This window comes from Taeniopygia guttata, chromosome 9, assembly GCF_048771995.1.
Source record: "Taeniopygia guttata chromosome 9, bTaeGut7.mat, whole genome shotgun sequence".
In the NCBI taxonomy this organism is placed as follows: domain Eukaryota; kingdom Metazoa; phylum Chordata; class Aves; order Passeriformes; family Estrildidae; genus Taeniopygia; species Taeniopygia guttata.
This window is the reverse complement of record NC_133034.1, coordinates 638157-655416: the sequence shown is the minus strand read 5'-3', so window position 1 is coordinate 655416 and position 17260 is coordinate 638157. Positions and strand designations below refer to the sequence as shown.

Here is a 17260-nt window from a genome sequence, read left to right as displayed (position 1 = left end):
AATAAAACTTCTCGCTACTCTAAGAGAGAGACAAACTTAGGAAAAATCTCCCGGGTTGCAGCTGGGCTCAGTCTCTGATCGGTCCTTCCGGCGCTGGAAATGCTGCGGTCCAGGCCCGGCCCGCTGGGCTACAGGTGCTGCTCTTCTGGGTGTTTAGTCCAGAGCAGTCTAGAGAAAGGGAAAAAAACTACAGTCCAGGGAGCTTCTTCGCCTCAGCTAGCTAAAACTAACTAGGAAAAGAAAAAAAAGGAGAGCTCTCTCTCGCTGTCTGTCTATCTGCAGACGACACAGTCTAGGAGCAGGAATGTGGAGGAGGGAGTGCAGTTCTTGAAAACAAACTCCGAGCTTCTTCCCCCTTCTCTTTCACTCCTGGAACAAGTTTTAAAGGTGTAGAACTTATTATTCAATATAAACAGAGCAGACGATTGGGGATAAAGGCATCATACAGTTAACTTAGGACAGTCTTTGCTTATTTTACCATGTAATGATATCACTGGCTTTCTGCTGGGGTTCATTTTTGAGGCAGATTTAATAGGGAACTTATTGAAACACTCTCCAAGCCACGGCAATGGACTTTTACCTAGTGTCACATTAAGATACTAAACTGGGCAAATGAAAAATGAAAATTCTAATATCTCATTTTAATAGGGGCTTACATAATTTTCTAGATATGTTTTGTTAGTCTTTTTGAGCGTTTTGAAAATAAACTTTTAGTGAGGTGTCACAATAAATTAACTTTCCTCTTTGATATTTTCTGTGCCTGTTTTAGGGCAGTAGTCCACATCCAGGTAAAGGATGTCAATGAGTTCTCCCCAGCATTCAAGGAGAGCATATACAAGGCCTCAGTGACAGAGGGGAAGATCTATGACAGCATTCTGCAGGTGGAAGCCACAGACGAGGATTGCTCCCCCCAGTACAGCCAAATCTGCAACTACGAGATTGTCACCACAGATGTTCCCTTTGCCATCGACAGGAATGGTGAGTACTGCCACAGCAGGGCTGTCTGCAGGGGTGGCAGTGCTTGGGGGCATGAGCTGATCACCTGGCTGGAGAGGGAACTCCAGCAAGAAATCCTGTTCTCATCTCTGAGAATGGAGGAACCCTCACACTGAGATATTCCATCCCTTTTGTGTAACACTGGGGCAGAAAGTGATGCAGTAATCTCCCGTGGAAATTAAACCACCAGATTTAGGTGAGCAATTTGATTCTTGGTCACTTGTTTCATTCTCCTAAATGTCTCAGATCCTGTTTCCCATCCAAGTGATGGCATTCCCCAAGGCAGCTTGTATTCCCCAGTGCAGGGTTTATTTACTGGATTACAGCTAGTCCCATTCCCCTGAACTTCCTGAAGCAGAACCTGAATATGGCAATATTCTGCATGTTTATTGATTGTTAAAACTTTTAGGGTCACGGATCCACAGACCTGCCCATTTGTGGTGCTTCCTGAAGTGGACCCATTACTCTGCAGCATGGCAGAAAATGTACTTTGGAGAAGAAGTACCATTTCTTAAGTTTTTGTTGGTTTGTTTTAGTTGTTTTTCTGAGGTAGATATTTTGTGTTTTAGTGAAAATAATAAACCATATTAAGTTTTCCATATGCAGCAGTTTTTGATCTCGATCGCCTTGTATGTCAGCTTCCTGGATCAGCAAAGAACATGGAATTGAATTTGGAAATGGTGATTGCGCTGCACGAAAAGCATGTGGAAGGCCCTTGCTCCCTTTCTCTGCTTCCTTCAGATGATACAAAATAGTTTCCCCTGAAGAAACACCCTGTGTGCATACCCAGCAATGCTCTGATTTATCTCTCCTAGCAGAAGCAGTTAATCCATGTTTGTAGGAGGAGAATACAGTTTGGAAATCAAACCTGATTTTTGGCCAAATTGTAAATTGAAAGCATGCATGGAGCTACTGTTTTCTCTGAGCAGTCATTTTCATGTTGGGATGTTTTATAAAAACTTTACCTTGTTCAGTTCTTGCACAATGCACAGATGAGCATCAGAAGACAATAGCCTGTTACATCAATAATTTTTAATTACTTTGGGGGAAAATCCATCTCATTATCACACACTGGGAAGCAAGTGTATGGTATGGGAAGTGCAATCATGAGGAATATGTTTGTGTTTGAGTAAATGAGGGCAGCTGACACAGTAACCCTAAGGATTCTTGAGAATCTAGAGAACTGCACAAAGGATTTTTTACAGCAAGTGGGCATTTGGAAGGACATATTTTGAAGCAATTCCCTAGAAGATTTTCCTCTCCATGGATTTTTTCCTAACTGTGAGATTTCCCATGCTGTCATAAAAGAAAGTTCTCTATGTCTCTGAATCCATTTTTTTCCAAGGCTCTACATGACTTGCCTGTGTGAAGGGTGGTTATTTAGAGAAGTCACACGTTGTCTCGTAATTCCCTGTGGGGTTTGTGAAAGATATCAGGGACAGAATACCCAGCAATTTGTGTGATGCAGAGAAGTCATTTCTATTACTTGTGCCTTTTGAGCTCCTGTCACACAGAGCAGCTGCCTCAGGAGTACTCATGTCTTTTTACAGTCAGAGATATGATCAAAAGCATAGGAAATGTCAGGAGTCCTTGGTTACATCTTTGTCCTCATGTGCCTGGTACCTGCTTTTCAGCAATGGCAATGAGAAAATAATTGATTTAAATGTGACTTTAAAGCGTGCAGTGAATAATTTTTGTAAGGTTTTAATACTTGCAGTTTCTTGGTCATGAGCTCAATTAATATTTTTGATCTATTTGTTCACTAAAAGAACAGTGCTGTCACAACCAACAGTAATTGCGGTCTAATTTGCAATTTTTAAAGATAATGGTAATTGCTTAAACCCACTGGGATTAGAGACAAAGTTAGAAAAGATGATATACATGTATTTTGTGACAAAAATTTGTTGCTTAGTTCCAACATATTTCACTGCTGAGAATGTTTCTCAAAGGCAGCTGGTAGAAACTTTCTCTGGTGCAAATTCTTTGGAAACATATCCATTTTTGTTCCTGGTAGAGGTTGGTTAAAACAGATGTATGAGATTCCTGGGACTGTCTGGTAATATTGTGCTAATTAAGATTTTGTTAACAGGAGTATTTTTAGCCATTGTGAAATACAAATCTAGGTTCTTGTGTCTTCTGCAGATTATGATTTTTTTTATGCTTTTCAGTCACCTATATGCTGAGCTTCATTGCTCAGAAAGAGGATAAGCAAATACCTTAAAATCAAATCTAAATATTTCAGGGGGCTCCAAGAGATGGAGGTGGGGGTGAATTGTGAGGAAAACATGCCTCTGTCTGCCCCAGACGGTGGACTTTTTTCATGAGCAACATATTAAACTAACCCTAAATGTAGGTCTGCAAAAAGGTGAAGCTATATGATCAGCTCTTTTTGCTTTTGCAGGTCAGTGTCTTGTTAGGTAAAACTTACTTCTTGTCCCTAGATCCATGCATGGAGCATTTTGATGGCCTTGAAAAATTGTATTACACATTGGGGAAAGTTTGCAGAGAGGCAGAGAGAGCTCTGCAGGCTATGTTGGTGCACAGGCTGCCTCATCCTCACTCTATGGGAGGCAGGAGTGGGTGGGCACAGCAAGCAGCATCAGCTTGGGGGTATTTTCTACATGTCCTTATAGCTTAGGCACTTTGGGGAGGTAATATAAAGCTTCCCAGTTATGTTTGGGAACTCTGGCTCTTGGTGTGTGATTTTCTTGCGGATAAAATTACTTTGTGTTGTGAAACTATAGCACTAATAAAATTCAGTCTTGTATATGATGAGCCAAACTTGGAGGGCAATAAACTCTAAGTCATAAAATACAATCATGTAAAGGCAGAGGACAAATCTATGCTTTACTGTGCAAAGAACTGTGATTAAAGGTATAAGGCATAATATATTTTAAAGTAGTATTGCAGATTAATCTCATTTTATCCTTAGCAGAGAATCCAAATCAAGTCAGTTACTGTAGCAATATTGCGTAGGCTTTTTTCAGGTGACAGAAGAATTAAACCACAATGCACAGATCTGTCGGAATGCCAGCAAAACCCATTCTTATTCACATATATTGTACTTTATTTGTCAGGGATGATGGTCAGAGGATCTGGGAACTCAGGTATAAATACAAATTCTGTCACATCTCTGACCTAGTCTCACCTCAAAAATGCCAATGATTCTTATTTGCCACCCAGCTCTGGGGAGCACTTCACAAATGCATGTTCAGACTGTTCAGTGTGAAGATGAGACAGGAACCTGTCCAGTCCATACAGGATTTATCAGGCTACAAATCCTAGACAGGACATGACCTCACAATAGCCCCCTTTACCGCACCCAGAGCTGTGGTAGGAGCTGCACGCACTTCATATCGACAGAAAAGTAAAGCCAAACTTTATAGCTGAGCATCTGCATTTGATTTTTATATATTTAATAAATGACAGATTTTTTTTCCTTTATCATTTAAAAATGAACAAGCAGATCAATTGATTTAGTAACTGTGGAATTCAGGAGAAAATTGCCATACTAAATCAGTCAAGTCTTTCCCCATTCTTATGTCTGCTCCAAAGTAAGGTGGAACTGCCATAAAAGAGGGATGCCTGTATCCATCTACCCCTAAAACTGACCTTGAAGAAACAGAGGTGTAAATGTCTGTGTCCTCAGGAAGGGCTCTAGTCACCGATCTGCTTTTTGGTGTTTGAAAATTGGTTATAGCTCTGGGTATTTTTAAGAAAAGATAGATATTTAGGAAGACTGAATAAAAAAATGTATGGTCTAATTTTGAATTGTGTAGAAATTTACTTCTCCATTAAAATTTTTTCTTTTTAATGCTATTAATTACTTTTTTGTCTATGAGTGAGATGCAAACAGAAGTTTCCAGACTATCATCTCTGAAACTTTAGTTAGTCTGTTTATAGTACTTTCCTTCTGTGTCTGCTTTTAATTGTATTGATTAAATTATAAAAACCCAAAGAATCATAAAGCATTAGAGGTAAGAGAAAAAAATATTAGGAAATCAATAAACAATTGGTTAACATCTGCAAGTCATCCAAATGACTTTCCAGAATAACACCTAAGAGTCAGAATCTCTGTAGTCCAAATCTGAAATGGCCAGAATGAAATACAGTTCTTGAAAGATAGATTTAATGAAATGTAAATATGCTGTAAGATTTATAAACCCTGTAGGACAGTTAATGTGCCACACAAATTTTTGCAATCTGCTAATGAAAATTTGGACAGTTTTGGTTTCTTCAGAATTATCTTTGCTGATCACAGACTAAAATAATACCAAGAAGAACCAAATAGGGAAATATAAAGATTCATGTACAAAATAATATCATACAAAAAGGACAGAAGAACTGACCGGATATAAAGTCAGTAATTAGGTATATAAAGTGGCAGTTTTTCATTAAATCCTCTTAGGCAGCCACTAATCAGGCAACTCAAGATAGTAAAATGGGTGATTAGATGGCTTTGTCAATCACTAACTCAAAACCCAATGAAGTACTTGATGTGGTTGTTGCAGTTCTTATGGGGAGGAAAGATCTGTGTCCATGGCAGGCCTGAAAATGCCTGACAACATGAGGTACCCCAGAGAGAAAAACCCAGAGTCTGCAGGACACTGCCCTGTGTCCAAATCAGCCTTTAGCAGCTCATTCCATTTCTTCTTTCAGGACATTAAAATATGAGAAGGGCTGTAATTTCTATAGTTTTCCCCCCCCTCCACGCAGCCCCCTCTAGGATCCGACCAGCTCAGAGATATGGGGCTGTGAGGGGAGGAAATAGCAGGAGAGGGAAAAGTATTCAAAAGAGGCTCTTACCCAGGGTGTTGGAACAGCTCTCTTTATTCTGTGGTGTCCATGGAGAGCGGGGCAAAAGAGGAAGAGCAGGAAGTTTCAGGGGTCTATATAGGTTTTGGACAGGGTGGGCTCTCCTGGCTCCCTGCCAACCCCATTGGGGGAGGGAGGAGGATCCAGGGGTTATCATGATCAGAGCCACAGAGGCCCTAGGGAAGGGGGGACAAAAGGGTGTCCAGGAGCTCACCATAACAAAGGGCTTGTCCTCCTGTGTGTCCTGCTCACAAAGGGAGCAGGAGAGACTCAGACTCAGCAGTAAATGGTTTATTGGACCTGACTTACAACTGCAGATGCAAGGATCTACTTAAACTACAGGTTTTGAACCTGAAGGTGGTGATAAATGCAAACAGCAGGCTTTCTTCAGGCTCGACCTGGAAAGTTTTGCATCCATTTCAATAAACTCCTAACGTTGGCTTTAATGTAGTAGTAGTAAAAGGCAAAGTGGTGGGCTCTGACAAGATAAGGAGTGAGAAGCAAAAAGATACCTGCTAAAAGACGTCACTTGTCAAATTAATGGAGCTTTAGTGAAAGACTTATTTTAAGAAGCTGCATTTGTTTGCTTTCTCCTGTCTCTCACTCACTCAAGTGAAAAGAAAAAAGAAAATGAAACCCAAATGCTCAAACCAAACCTAATGTTTTCTGTCTAACAAAAGAGACTTTTGCCAGCACCTGTAGGGATCAGTTCACTGCATCTGACTAAATTCCAGGATATGGGGGCTGTCCATTTTAAATTTAGCACAATTTTTTGTGCTAAAAATCTGCTTAACAAGCAAGGATTTTGCTGATCCTTGCTTGCAAGCAGATAGCTTCTAGCACTGCTGCAGAGTAAGTTTGTTCCTTGAATTGTAGAACAAAAATCCTCATTCAAAGAGATGGTAAAACAAACAACCCTGCAAAAGCAAAAACATGAAATTAATAGACAGGATGAAGTTTCAACTTTTGCAAAAAAGTAAATTTCAGTGGAAATGGACAGAATTAAAATGCCAAACTTGTTAATATAAAACCCATATATTTTGCATAGTGCTCTCCCAGTCCTCCAGAAACTATTCAGAGAAAGATCTTTCCCTTTCCTTCTGAAAGTTCTGATGTCTGCTCCCAAAGCAGGCAATTTTTTACCTTTATATGTGTGTCAGGTTGAGCAGATAAACTGTTTTTGCTGGGTTTTATCTTGCATGTGATAACTCTGTGCTGCCCTATCAAATACTACTAAACACTGTAATGCAGCAGGCGATTCTAGGGCTTTTCCTATTTTAAAAATGTCTCTCACCAACAGGGTAATTGCTTTAGAGAAAACAGGAAGATACTTAGGTTCCGTAGTGGATCTCAGGAACATGGCTGTTAAAGCCATGTATTGTGGCAAATGTGGAAAAGGCGAGTGCACCTACTCATTACACATGTCAAGATGTAGCTGCTAATTACTTTTACCATCTTACTTCAGAAAATCTTATTAAACAGATGTTTTCTGATAGAACCATGCCCACATTATATCATTCCCATCTTATATTTTACTACAAGCTTCTTATTTCTCTGCTGGAGTGAAAGAAAATCCTTCCTATTCCTCAGAACATCCTGCATGTCATGTGTGCTTCAAAGAGCTCAAAGTCACAAACCACTTGATGAACCAGGACACAAATGTTGCAATATGTGAATGCTAGCCAAGAATGAATCTCTGAATGTTTTCTTGTGTTGAACCTCTAGGTAACATCAGGAACACTGAGAAACTGAGCTATGATAAACAGCAGCAGTATGACATAATGGTCACAGCTTTTGACTGTGGGCAAAAGCATGCAACAGAAGATGTCTTGGTACGAGTTAATGTCAAACCCGTGTGTAAACCAGGCTGGCAAGGTAAGTTTGAATAGCTTTTCTGTTTTAATTCTTTATTAAAATCTCTTTCCTTTGGTGTTTTTCCTCTACCTCACAGAAAGGAAAGTAGGGTACTTGTTGCACTGGTGTGGAAAACTGCTGATATTTTTTCTGCCTTATTCCAAGCCTGCTAACAAAGTGGATGATAATCCCATGTTTGCTTCCATTTGCCATGCTTCTTCTCTAGGCAGAACAAATAATAGACCAGACAAAAAGAAGTAAGACAAATTTCTATTCTAATAAGTTATCTTATGAGTCTAATAAGTTATCTTATGAGAATATTCAGGAAGGTTTAAAAAAAAAGATGCTGATTTTCCATTATCCTACTATTCCTTAAAAGAGCATTTTTGAAGCCACCATGAAAAGGTACTTTTTCCATGTGAGCTGGAGTTGTTCAGGTTATCTTGTTTGAGGTTCAGGATTGGCTTTTGTGGCATGCAGGAGCAAAGGCACCCTCAGTGGGAGTAAAAAGAATCTTTAAAGTTGATTCCTGTCTCGATTCTAAGATATTTAGGTAGGAATCAATTTGAATTTCTAAGAAGGCTGTAAGGATCTATACCCTGCCTGAAATGGAGAAAAACCCATCTGACAATTTACAGGGAAGATAGATATGCCACTAATTATTAGGAATTAAGATGGAAATGAGGGCTGGATTACAGACAAATTAATTGGATGTGACCACATTATACAGGTGCCATTCAGGACTGACTTGACCTTCATAACTGTAATTTTTAAACATAATGATTGAGAAGGAAAAAATCGGTTTGGCTGTTGTACTAAAAGGTAAATTTGCAGGTTGACATTTAGAAGAAAAAAAGGGGTTTTTTTGGGAAATGAGAGCTCTGGTCTATAGGAGCTAGTAATGAAATGTTTGCAATAGCAGGATTCCATTTCCACAGCCCTCACTTGGAGCAGAGCCACATTTCATTTTCTTGGGATGTACTAGTACCCAAGTATTTGAAGAACATTTTTGTTGAAAGAAATCACAATACCTATGAACCATTTCCACATTTTCTAACTACTCTTGCTGTTCAAACGATTTGTTCTATAAAACTATTTTGGTCTCTTTACACTGGAGAAATACTCTGTTTCCATTTTATGGAGTTATCTTAGATAAATTAAGTATCCCCAAATTAGCTTGAGATTTGTATTAAAATGGGTGTACTTGATGAATATTTTTTTCTATTTTTATATTTTTTTTATTCAGCTATTTTATTGATTGAATTAATTTTGCAAAGGTGGTAATGTGTGTTTCTATTGCTCAGTGTTATTTCACAGTTCATATGGTTGTTAGGGTTCTTACCGGTTCCATCAGGTGGGCTTAGACACTAGGCAACCAATAAAAGGAAAAGGAACAACCTCAAACAGGTTTAGTCAGGGTTTGGGGGGAGGGTTTGATGCTTTGTTCGTGTTATCTGTACCTTTCCATCTCTCAAACACATGACTCTTCACCTCCCTGTAACATCCCCAGGTCAAGGAGCACAAAATGCAAGGGGATGTCTCCTACTCAGGGTAGAAGGTCTTTAAGTAAACAATTGGGTAGATAGGGCTTCAGTGCTTAATTATTATTAATTCATTAATCATAATTTGAAAACAAGCTACAACATAATACTTCCAGAAACGTATACATTTCTCTTAAAGAATTTTTTTATACCTATTTATTTTTAAAGGTGGAGAGAATAATGTAGGTGATACTGTTTGCCAGTTTGAGCCAGAAAAATCACCTGTTTCTAGGAAAAAAAATGAGATCAAATAAGCAAAACTTTCCAGGAGTATTTCTAGTAGTTAAAGAGGAAATCTGGAAACTAGAAATGGAAAATGTTTATAGTGCTCTTTCTTCCCTGTGTCTGTTGCTCTGTGACCTCCCCACAAAGGGGAAGCCAGCAGGTTTGCTCTATCTTCTTTGAAATAATACAATATTTGTAAAGATTGGATGACTTCAGGAAGTAAAACAATGGGAGTTTTTTGACAGAAATGAGGAATATTCTGAATCTTTGGTTATAATAGAGATGTTGCTACAACACATGATATTTTTTCTTGTTCTTCAGTGTTATCCTGAACAAATAAATACTTGAATTTTCAATTTATGGCATTGGCACTTAGTTCCTAAAAGTTAATGGCTTTTGTAATAGAAATATTGTGCAGTTGTTTATGTAACTATCATGAACAGAGATTGGAGCAGTCTAATGTAACTTCAGTATTAAAAATTTTATTGCGGCAAATTTCAGTGTAGGCACCCTTCCGATAACCTTCCCTGTGCAGAGGTGGGACACAGAAGAACAGGCTGATAAAACAATTCAAAACTATTCCTGTTTCCTGAGGCCAACAGCATGTAACTGATGTGTGGCAAATAAAATAAGGCTCCACAAGCAAAGGTGCTTTCCTTTAATCAATATTTCCTTGGGCTAACAGCATTGAAGTCTTCATTAAATTCAGGAGTTGCTTCCCTGCTCTCTGGCATTAATACACTAGCGGCCAGATTCCCATACAGACATTTTCAGCAAAAAAGCCTCCTCTCTATTCAGAGGCTACTCTAGAAACAAACTTGACCCAAGGTGGCACCTGCTTTCTGAGCAGACCACTCTGGAATGTTATTTGTATCCTGAGCAAGCTAAAAATGTAAATCAATGAGATTAATTAATTCCTAATCTGTTATTTTAATTTGAAATTCTCATTAGCGAGTTTTGTCAAGTGACTTCTAGAGCTGTGCTACAAAATCTCTTCATGCCAGTTGTTTTTTCATGTCCATGATTTCCAAACAGTGGAGTGACCATGTCCTGCCAGGTAGGTAAACAACTGCATTACCAAGAAAAGCTGGATAATGACAGTACTTCTGACATTATGGCTCAATCTGCAGATTGAGATACTTTGATTTCGAAGATACTGGGCATTCACTTTCAGTGGGCTTCCTTTCACTGCAGTTGTTTTAATGTCACAAATACTGATTTCTGTAAAGTTACATCTTCTTTATTCAAAGAAGTGTGGAGAGACATGTGGCACTCCAGTACTAAATATCCATAAATTATTTTCATTAAATAGCATGAGGTGAAGACAAAATCCTGTAATCTAGACCAGGTTTCCTTTAGCTCATTTATGGTATTGTAATCTTTTGTCACATTTCTGTTACTTTCAGGAACAGTTTTCATGAAACTGTTACTGTCCCCACATAGTGGAATTACAAATGGAAATTAAATATAACCCAATGTGCTGAAAGATGCAAGATAGCAAAAAATTGAAAACAATTATTCCTTTAACAGGCTCTCTGATGACCAATGTATTGTGTGGAGAGAAAAAAAGTTTAGCCTCAAAAAAAAAAAAAAAAGGGCAGAATCATGGACCTGAAAACTTGAAAAATATGTTTTGAGACTGTCAGAGGTCTGTTCAATTACTGACAATTAAACCACAAGTGAGGTTGCTCCCTAAAATGCAATTGATTTCAGACAGAAAATAGTTATTAGAAGAAAAAAAACTTATCTGAAGCAACCAACTGGGAAAGTGTCAGAGAGCTCACAACAGGAACGACTGGCTGTGCTTCCTGGGGAGATGAGTGTGGAGCAAAGACAACAGTCAAAAACTCAAAAGTCACATTTTTTCCACTCATGAAAGGAGACTTTTTCCATTCCAAATTTCATATGGCCTTGCATGGGCAATGGTGACTAATCTGAAGTTGAACCGACAGTTAGGACTCCAAGTAGAAAACACGATTTCACAGCATCCAGCCTCAAGTGTTTTACCAGTCTTAAAAATTTCTTGCATTTATCTTCCAAGGCCTCTGAACCATATGCATCCACAGCCAACTACTCATGAAAGAGAATAAGGTTGAAGTTCTTTAAAAATTCATCTTAAAAGAGATAGTCCTGAAAAATTCAATTACTTCTACATAGTGTTGGCTTAAAAATAGTTTTGACATAAAAGCTTCTCTTTGTTTATTCACTTATTAGATTATAAAAATATTCTAAAAAGGTCGTTAGTGTATCAAAGATAGTGCAGGTAATTTCCTTCCTAAGGCATGTCAAGCTCACTAAGGTGACCTGGGCCCTTGCTACCACCTAAAAGCACATTCCTAGCACCTCTTTAAGGTTGAATAGGCATTGTGTGCAGTCAGATCAGATTGCTCTTCCTGCTGAAATAAAATCCTTCTTTTCTACAAAGAAGGCAGGACCTTCCATTTCAGTAGCAGAATGATCTCACATCACTTCTGATTCAACATTCCTCAGAGATGCTTCTTGCAGTAGATGCTGAGTGACTTCAGAATGGTTTTCATGGGGTCTTTCCAGTAAGATCCAGTTACTGAGGAAAACCAAAACCATATTGGCTTTCATTCTGCCAATGCTTTTAACAAGGAGGAGTATGATTACTAAGGCAATTGATTATTTGGAGGAGGTTGGTCAAGTGCAGAAACCTTCCTGATGAGGGTAATGTTCTCGGTCTTCCAGAACAATTTAAAACAGCCAAGTAATTTCTGCACTAAACATAAATCAATTTGCATTACTCTTGAGCACACATCTAGCAGCTAAAAATAACATCCTCGTATTGTCTTAGCTGCAAGGTATTCACCCATATTTTTATAAATTAAATTTATTTTGAAGCAGGGAGTCTTTATCCAGTCTAGGCTTGGCAATGCTGTGTATGCATTAGCCACACATCTTTCAACCAGGGCAATCAGGATGAAATACTTGCATTCAGCTGTTAACTTGAATGGCACCATATTAGTAAAATACCCAGTCTAAATAACCACTCCAGACATTTGAAAACTGACTTAACTCCTGAGTGCTAGAAAGTTTTGAACTTAAAATTTATGTAAGTTCATATTTGTTTTTTACTTGTATCTATGCTCAAATAAAGTAGTCATACCTGTTCCAATCTAGTTTTTCAGATATGCTCTCTTTAGTGAGTTCTATGTCTGCATTATAGTTAAGTACATCTACCCTGAGCATTCCAGGTCCTTCCATGTTTCTTTTTACCATAGCCTTTTACTGAAAACACTGCTTTATATATTCCAGGACTGCCTTGCTTTTGCCTGGCTGTATTAGACTGATGGTCTGTGGAAATGCTTTCTTGTCTTAGCAAAATCAGCTCTTTTTCCGTTTGTTGTTTTTCAGTGATTTCTCAGAAGTTTGCTGAACTTCCTGAGCATATTGTATCATTACTAAGCACTATTTCTGTAACACCAGTTCTCAAGGACATCTTATTCTGTGCTTTGGATATCTTCTTTCTAGACTGACTTCTAGTGTGGAACTGCCTTCCTTTCCTTTCACTAGCAGCAGTAACTAACACAGTCCTGGTCTTGTGCCAGGACTGCAAATTGAAATATTATTACCTGCTCCCTGTGTACCATGAGCTTCCCATTTGCAGAGTAACCCATTATTTTCCTCTCTGTAGGCTGTTCAGCTTATCTGTGAGGACTGAAATACTGAAGCTAGTCTTTTCCATCTTAAGTGATAAAAAAACCCCCTTCATTTTAGACCTAATTAACTATACTTTTATTTCCATATAACTCTGTAGAAGATAACTCCTTTGTTTCCATTTCTGTATTTGCAACTACAGAACTAGTAATTTCTTTTTTTGATTTTTCACTGCAAGATCCTCCTGAGCTTCACTGGGGCAATTATCATTTTGTTGAGAAGTTTCTATCTCTGAGATGCAGCTGACAGCATCCTACCATCAACATTTCCTCAGCCCTAAAAGTAGAGCACTGTGGGGTATTCAGTTAGGTTTGAAGCTTTTCCTTATGATTTTTTTTTTCTCTGCATGTAAATACTGCCACATATTCTTAGACCTTGTCTGAAAAATTTAAGGCTTTCCACATGAGTTATGATACTCAATTCATTGATTTGGGTAACTACTCCATGCAGTGTTTCAGAGTCTGTATTTGAGAATCTGAGAAGCACTTTGCAGACTCTCCAGCAGACACATTAGAAGCCTGTGTCCAACTCACACCTGGCAAGAAGAAGGTTATTTCCTTAAGAAAAACAAGCAGAGAGCCAATCGTAATAACAGAGCTAGCAGGGTGGGGTGATGTATTTGTCACCCAGGGCCAAGCCCTGACCCTGCTGAGGGGAGCAGGTCGGACCCAGAGAAGGTGCCTGACTCAGGAAAGATGTCAGATCCCCCCTCCTGGGGAGGAGGCAGGTCCCAGGAGGGGGGATCTATTATGTGAGGGGCTGCATATTCCATGGGGTGGGTGGTCTGAGACAGGAACGACACACACACCTCAGAGCTTCATGCAAAAACCGCGAGCTTTGTTGTTCAAACCTAGTTTATGTAGGGGGTTTGAAACACCCCAATCTCAGCTGCTGATTGGTCTGATCCCTACACAGCCCAGCTTCCTGACCAGTGAGATGTCTGCAGTTAGGCTGGAATGTGTTAGGTGAAGTCCCAGTGCAGATTTGAATCCAACCTATCCCTGCCTCATCTGAGGACCTGTTTTATCTCTAGGCTGGCCGAGGTTGAAGGTCTGATATGACCAAATTTAGTTGGCAGCTACAAGCTAACTGCAAACTGTGGATCTCTGCAAGCAGGGATCCATGGATGAGGGCTGGGATCCATGGATGAGGGATCCATGGATGAGGGTTGGGATCTGAGCATGTCCACAGTGCTGAGGCTCTGTCAAGCCAGAGCAGCAAGCCCTGGATTGGCTCCTGGATCCAGAGATGCTGTGGCTGAGACAGACCAGCACCTGCAGCCCAGTCTGATGGGGCTGATCTTAAATGGAGCTCCAGGCCCATGCAGGGCAAATGGAGGCCGGAGGTGAAGCCTGTGGAGGTTCATTAGGGCTTATTAGTGCCCTTGGGGCTCTGACACTTTAGGAAATTCATTGTTCAAATGCAATTTCACATCAAATAATAGCTTAACCTATGCTGTTTCATGGTTTTTAGATTCTTATATGTTTATGTCACATAATTAAGCACCATTAGATCTGGGAACTTTATCACTTGATGGAATATTCAGTGTCAGTAGGTCAAGCACAACAGTTACTCCATTAGGTTCACCAGCTCCTGCAGCAGCAGCCTTTTCACTGTCCTGTACTAAGCACTGTTTCTTTTTTGTTTCTCTTTTTAAAACTATCAGCATGCTGCACAAAGAAAAGGTGTAAATGAATGTTTGTTTATACTTTGAGATCTGCACTTATATCTCTTAGCAAAGCAGAGCTTTGGACATTAGTTTGAGTTTTCTCTTTACTGTGGAAACCCTTTAACTATAACCTGATAATCATTTCCTTAACAAGTCACTCATCTTATTTCACATAAAAAAGGCACCAGAGTAACCTTTAGCCAAGTCTCTAGCCTACATAAACAGCACAGATGTGAGGATACTGCAGAGGAAACAGAAGAGATACCAATTACACTGCTCTGGGAGCCTTCTGTTCCAGCAATTATATAGGGACGCTGCAGAGACTCACTAACGGCACCACATAAATTTTATTTTACATTTAGCTGCCAAGATGCATATCTTCAGTGCAACAGGAGAGAAGTTTTGTATTTCATTGTGTTGCAATTATCTTTAATTATATTACCATCATTTTTAACACCGTGAAATAGAATCAAAATTTATGGCCACACACATGTAGGAGACATGAACCATGTCATACCTCCTCTGCATGATCTCCTTCAAGGAAAAAAAAATCAGATTAAATCCCTCAGTGTCATCTAGCATTAGAAATTAATTAAAATATAAAACATGGATCACAAAGACAGTACAGAAAACCTTAAGTTTAGAAATCAAGAATGTCTTGACATCATCCATCTGTTTTTAAAAGGAAGATGTGTTTAGTGCATTGGGATTTACTTTTAAAGGCTCACACTGTCACTGAAGTTTGATCCATTTTGATCTTGCCATCATTTGACCATCTCAGCAATCAAGATCCATGTTTACATAGCTGCTTTATAATTGATGAAATCTAAACCACAAGCTTGACATGGTAATATTTACACTTGAATTGTAGGCATAATCCAGCTGGGGCTGTCTTGCATTGTCTGGAGCTGCTTTATGCTAGAAGTGGCAAGCAAGCAAAAGCCTGCTGAATTATAAAATTAAAACAGTGGCTGCAAAACTAAACAGTGCTAATTTTATTCAGACTTTCCCCCTGGGATTAGTCTTCTACCCTGATAGCATTTAATTTCCTAATTTTGCTGTGTAACATTGTGTTGTAGCAGGACTTGGGTCAGGTTTGTGTCAAAGCAGGAACTGTGTTAGTTTGGTTTAGTTAATCTAAGTGGAGCCTGCCAGTTCAGATGGGGTTATGTATCTGACCATATCTAGAAAATACCTAAATTCAGAGGCTTTTGCAGATTCAGGTTACATAAGACTTTTCCTCTGAGTCACTCCAGAGTAAATAAAAAAGTGCCACCACATTCCTGAAGGGAAGGTGATGATCTTTTGACTTAGTCCAGTGTAGTATGTTATTCTGGGAGAGAGCAAAATAATGATATTCACCCATTCAAAATGAAATTAAGGACTTGGGTTACTGTCACAATAATTTCTTCGCACTGTTACTACCACTTATTGTTGCTTGTTCCAGCTCTGTGCACTTCCCAGCATTGCTGCTTGCACTGGTGGTGAGATGCAGAGGGAGCTGGCCTCAGCTTCACAGCTCTGGGAGCTAAGTGCTTGGGGGCAGGTTCTATGGAAACAAGCCAGTTGTTTTTTATCAGAGCTGTTGCTTCCTTTAGAAACAGTTCTGCCATCACAGGATTGTAACCTGCTCCAGTATTGCCTCACGCCTAACTGGTAACGCCTCTGGCATGGGGAGAGACTTCTTGGTGGAATTCCTAAATCAGCACTAAGGCAGTGAAGTCAGTGCTGGTGCAGTTGAGAATGAGGATTTGTCTGTGGTGATGCAGTAGACCAAGGTACAAAAACATGAGTTCAAGTCTAGTTGATGTTTTACAATTTAGAACTAAGATAAATGTGAGTGATTTAGAGAGGTGCGGGGTTTATGATCTCTGGGTACAAATTCCCACTTCTGCCAAGCTGAAAACAAGCATGAAACAGAATACCTCCTCCAGTTCTTTTGGCAGAAACAGAGGCCTCCCATCATTCTTCCTTGTAAACAATGGTATTTTATATTATGTGAATTTTATAGGACATTCCTTGTATAGCTGTGGTGAATGTGCAGCTTCAGGCACCTTGCAATTTATAATTCAGTTGCATCTCACATCCACTACTGAATATTTTGCATGACTACTGGTCTATTTGGTATACCTGAGAAATGGCTGAAAGCTGCTAAAATAGTCAGAAAGGTTCCAGATATATATAAGGCTTTATTTTCCTTTTGGGGCAGACGAATACAATGCCTGAACTGGTGAATAAGAGATTATAAAGATCAGTAACTAATATATTATTAGTTTGCATAAAACCAGCAAATTACTTTATTTTTACTGAAGTACCTCGAAGAATTTGTTGCTCATGTTCTATTGGAAAAGCGTTAACCTCAAATTTCTGCAATGGAGAGGGGAAAAAAAACCTATTACTGTAATCATGTCCTGTATATGGTATTTGAAATTCTAATGGAACAGTTTAAACTGACAATTGAAGAGAAACTATGCAATACTGT

At 39.1% G+C, this 17260-nt stretch overlaps 1 protein-coding gene across 3 annotated transcripts in view; it reads left to right on the top strand.

Annotated features, from left to right (window-relative positions):
* CLSTN2 (calsyntenin 2) overlaps positions 1–17260 on the top strand; it is a 354435-nt gene that overhangs the window by 257240 nt on the left and 79935 nt on the right. For all 3 annotated transcript variants that reach the window (XM_072933585.1, XM_072933586.1, XM_072933587.1), the window contains 2 exons: positions 770–978; positions 7537–7686. In XM_072933585.1, coding sequence (XP_072789686.1) covers positions 770–978; positions 7537–7686 — 359 coding nt within the window. The remainder of the gene's footprint in view (positions 1–769; positions 979–7536; positions 7687–17260) is intronic.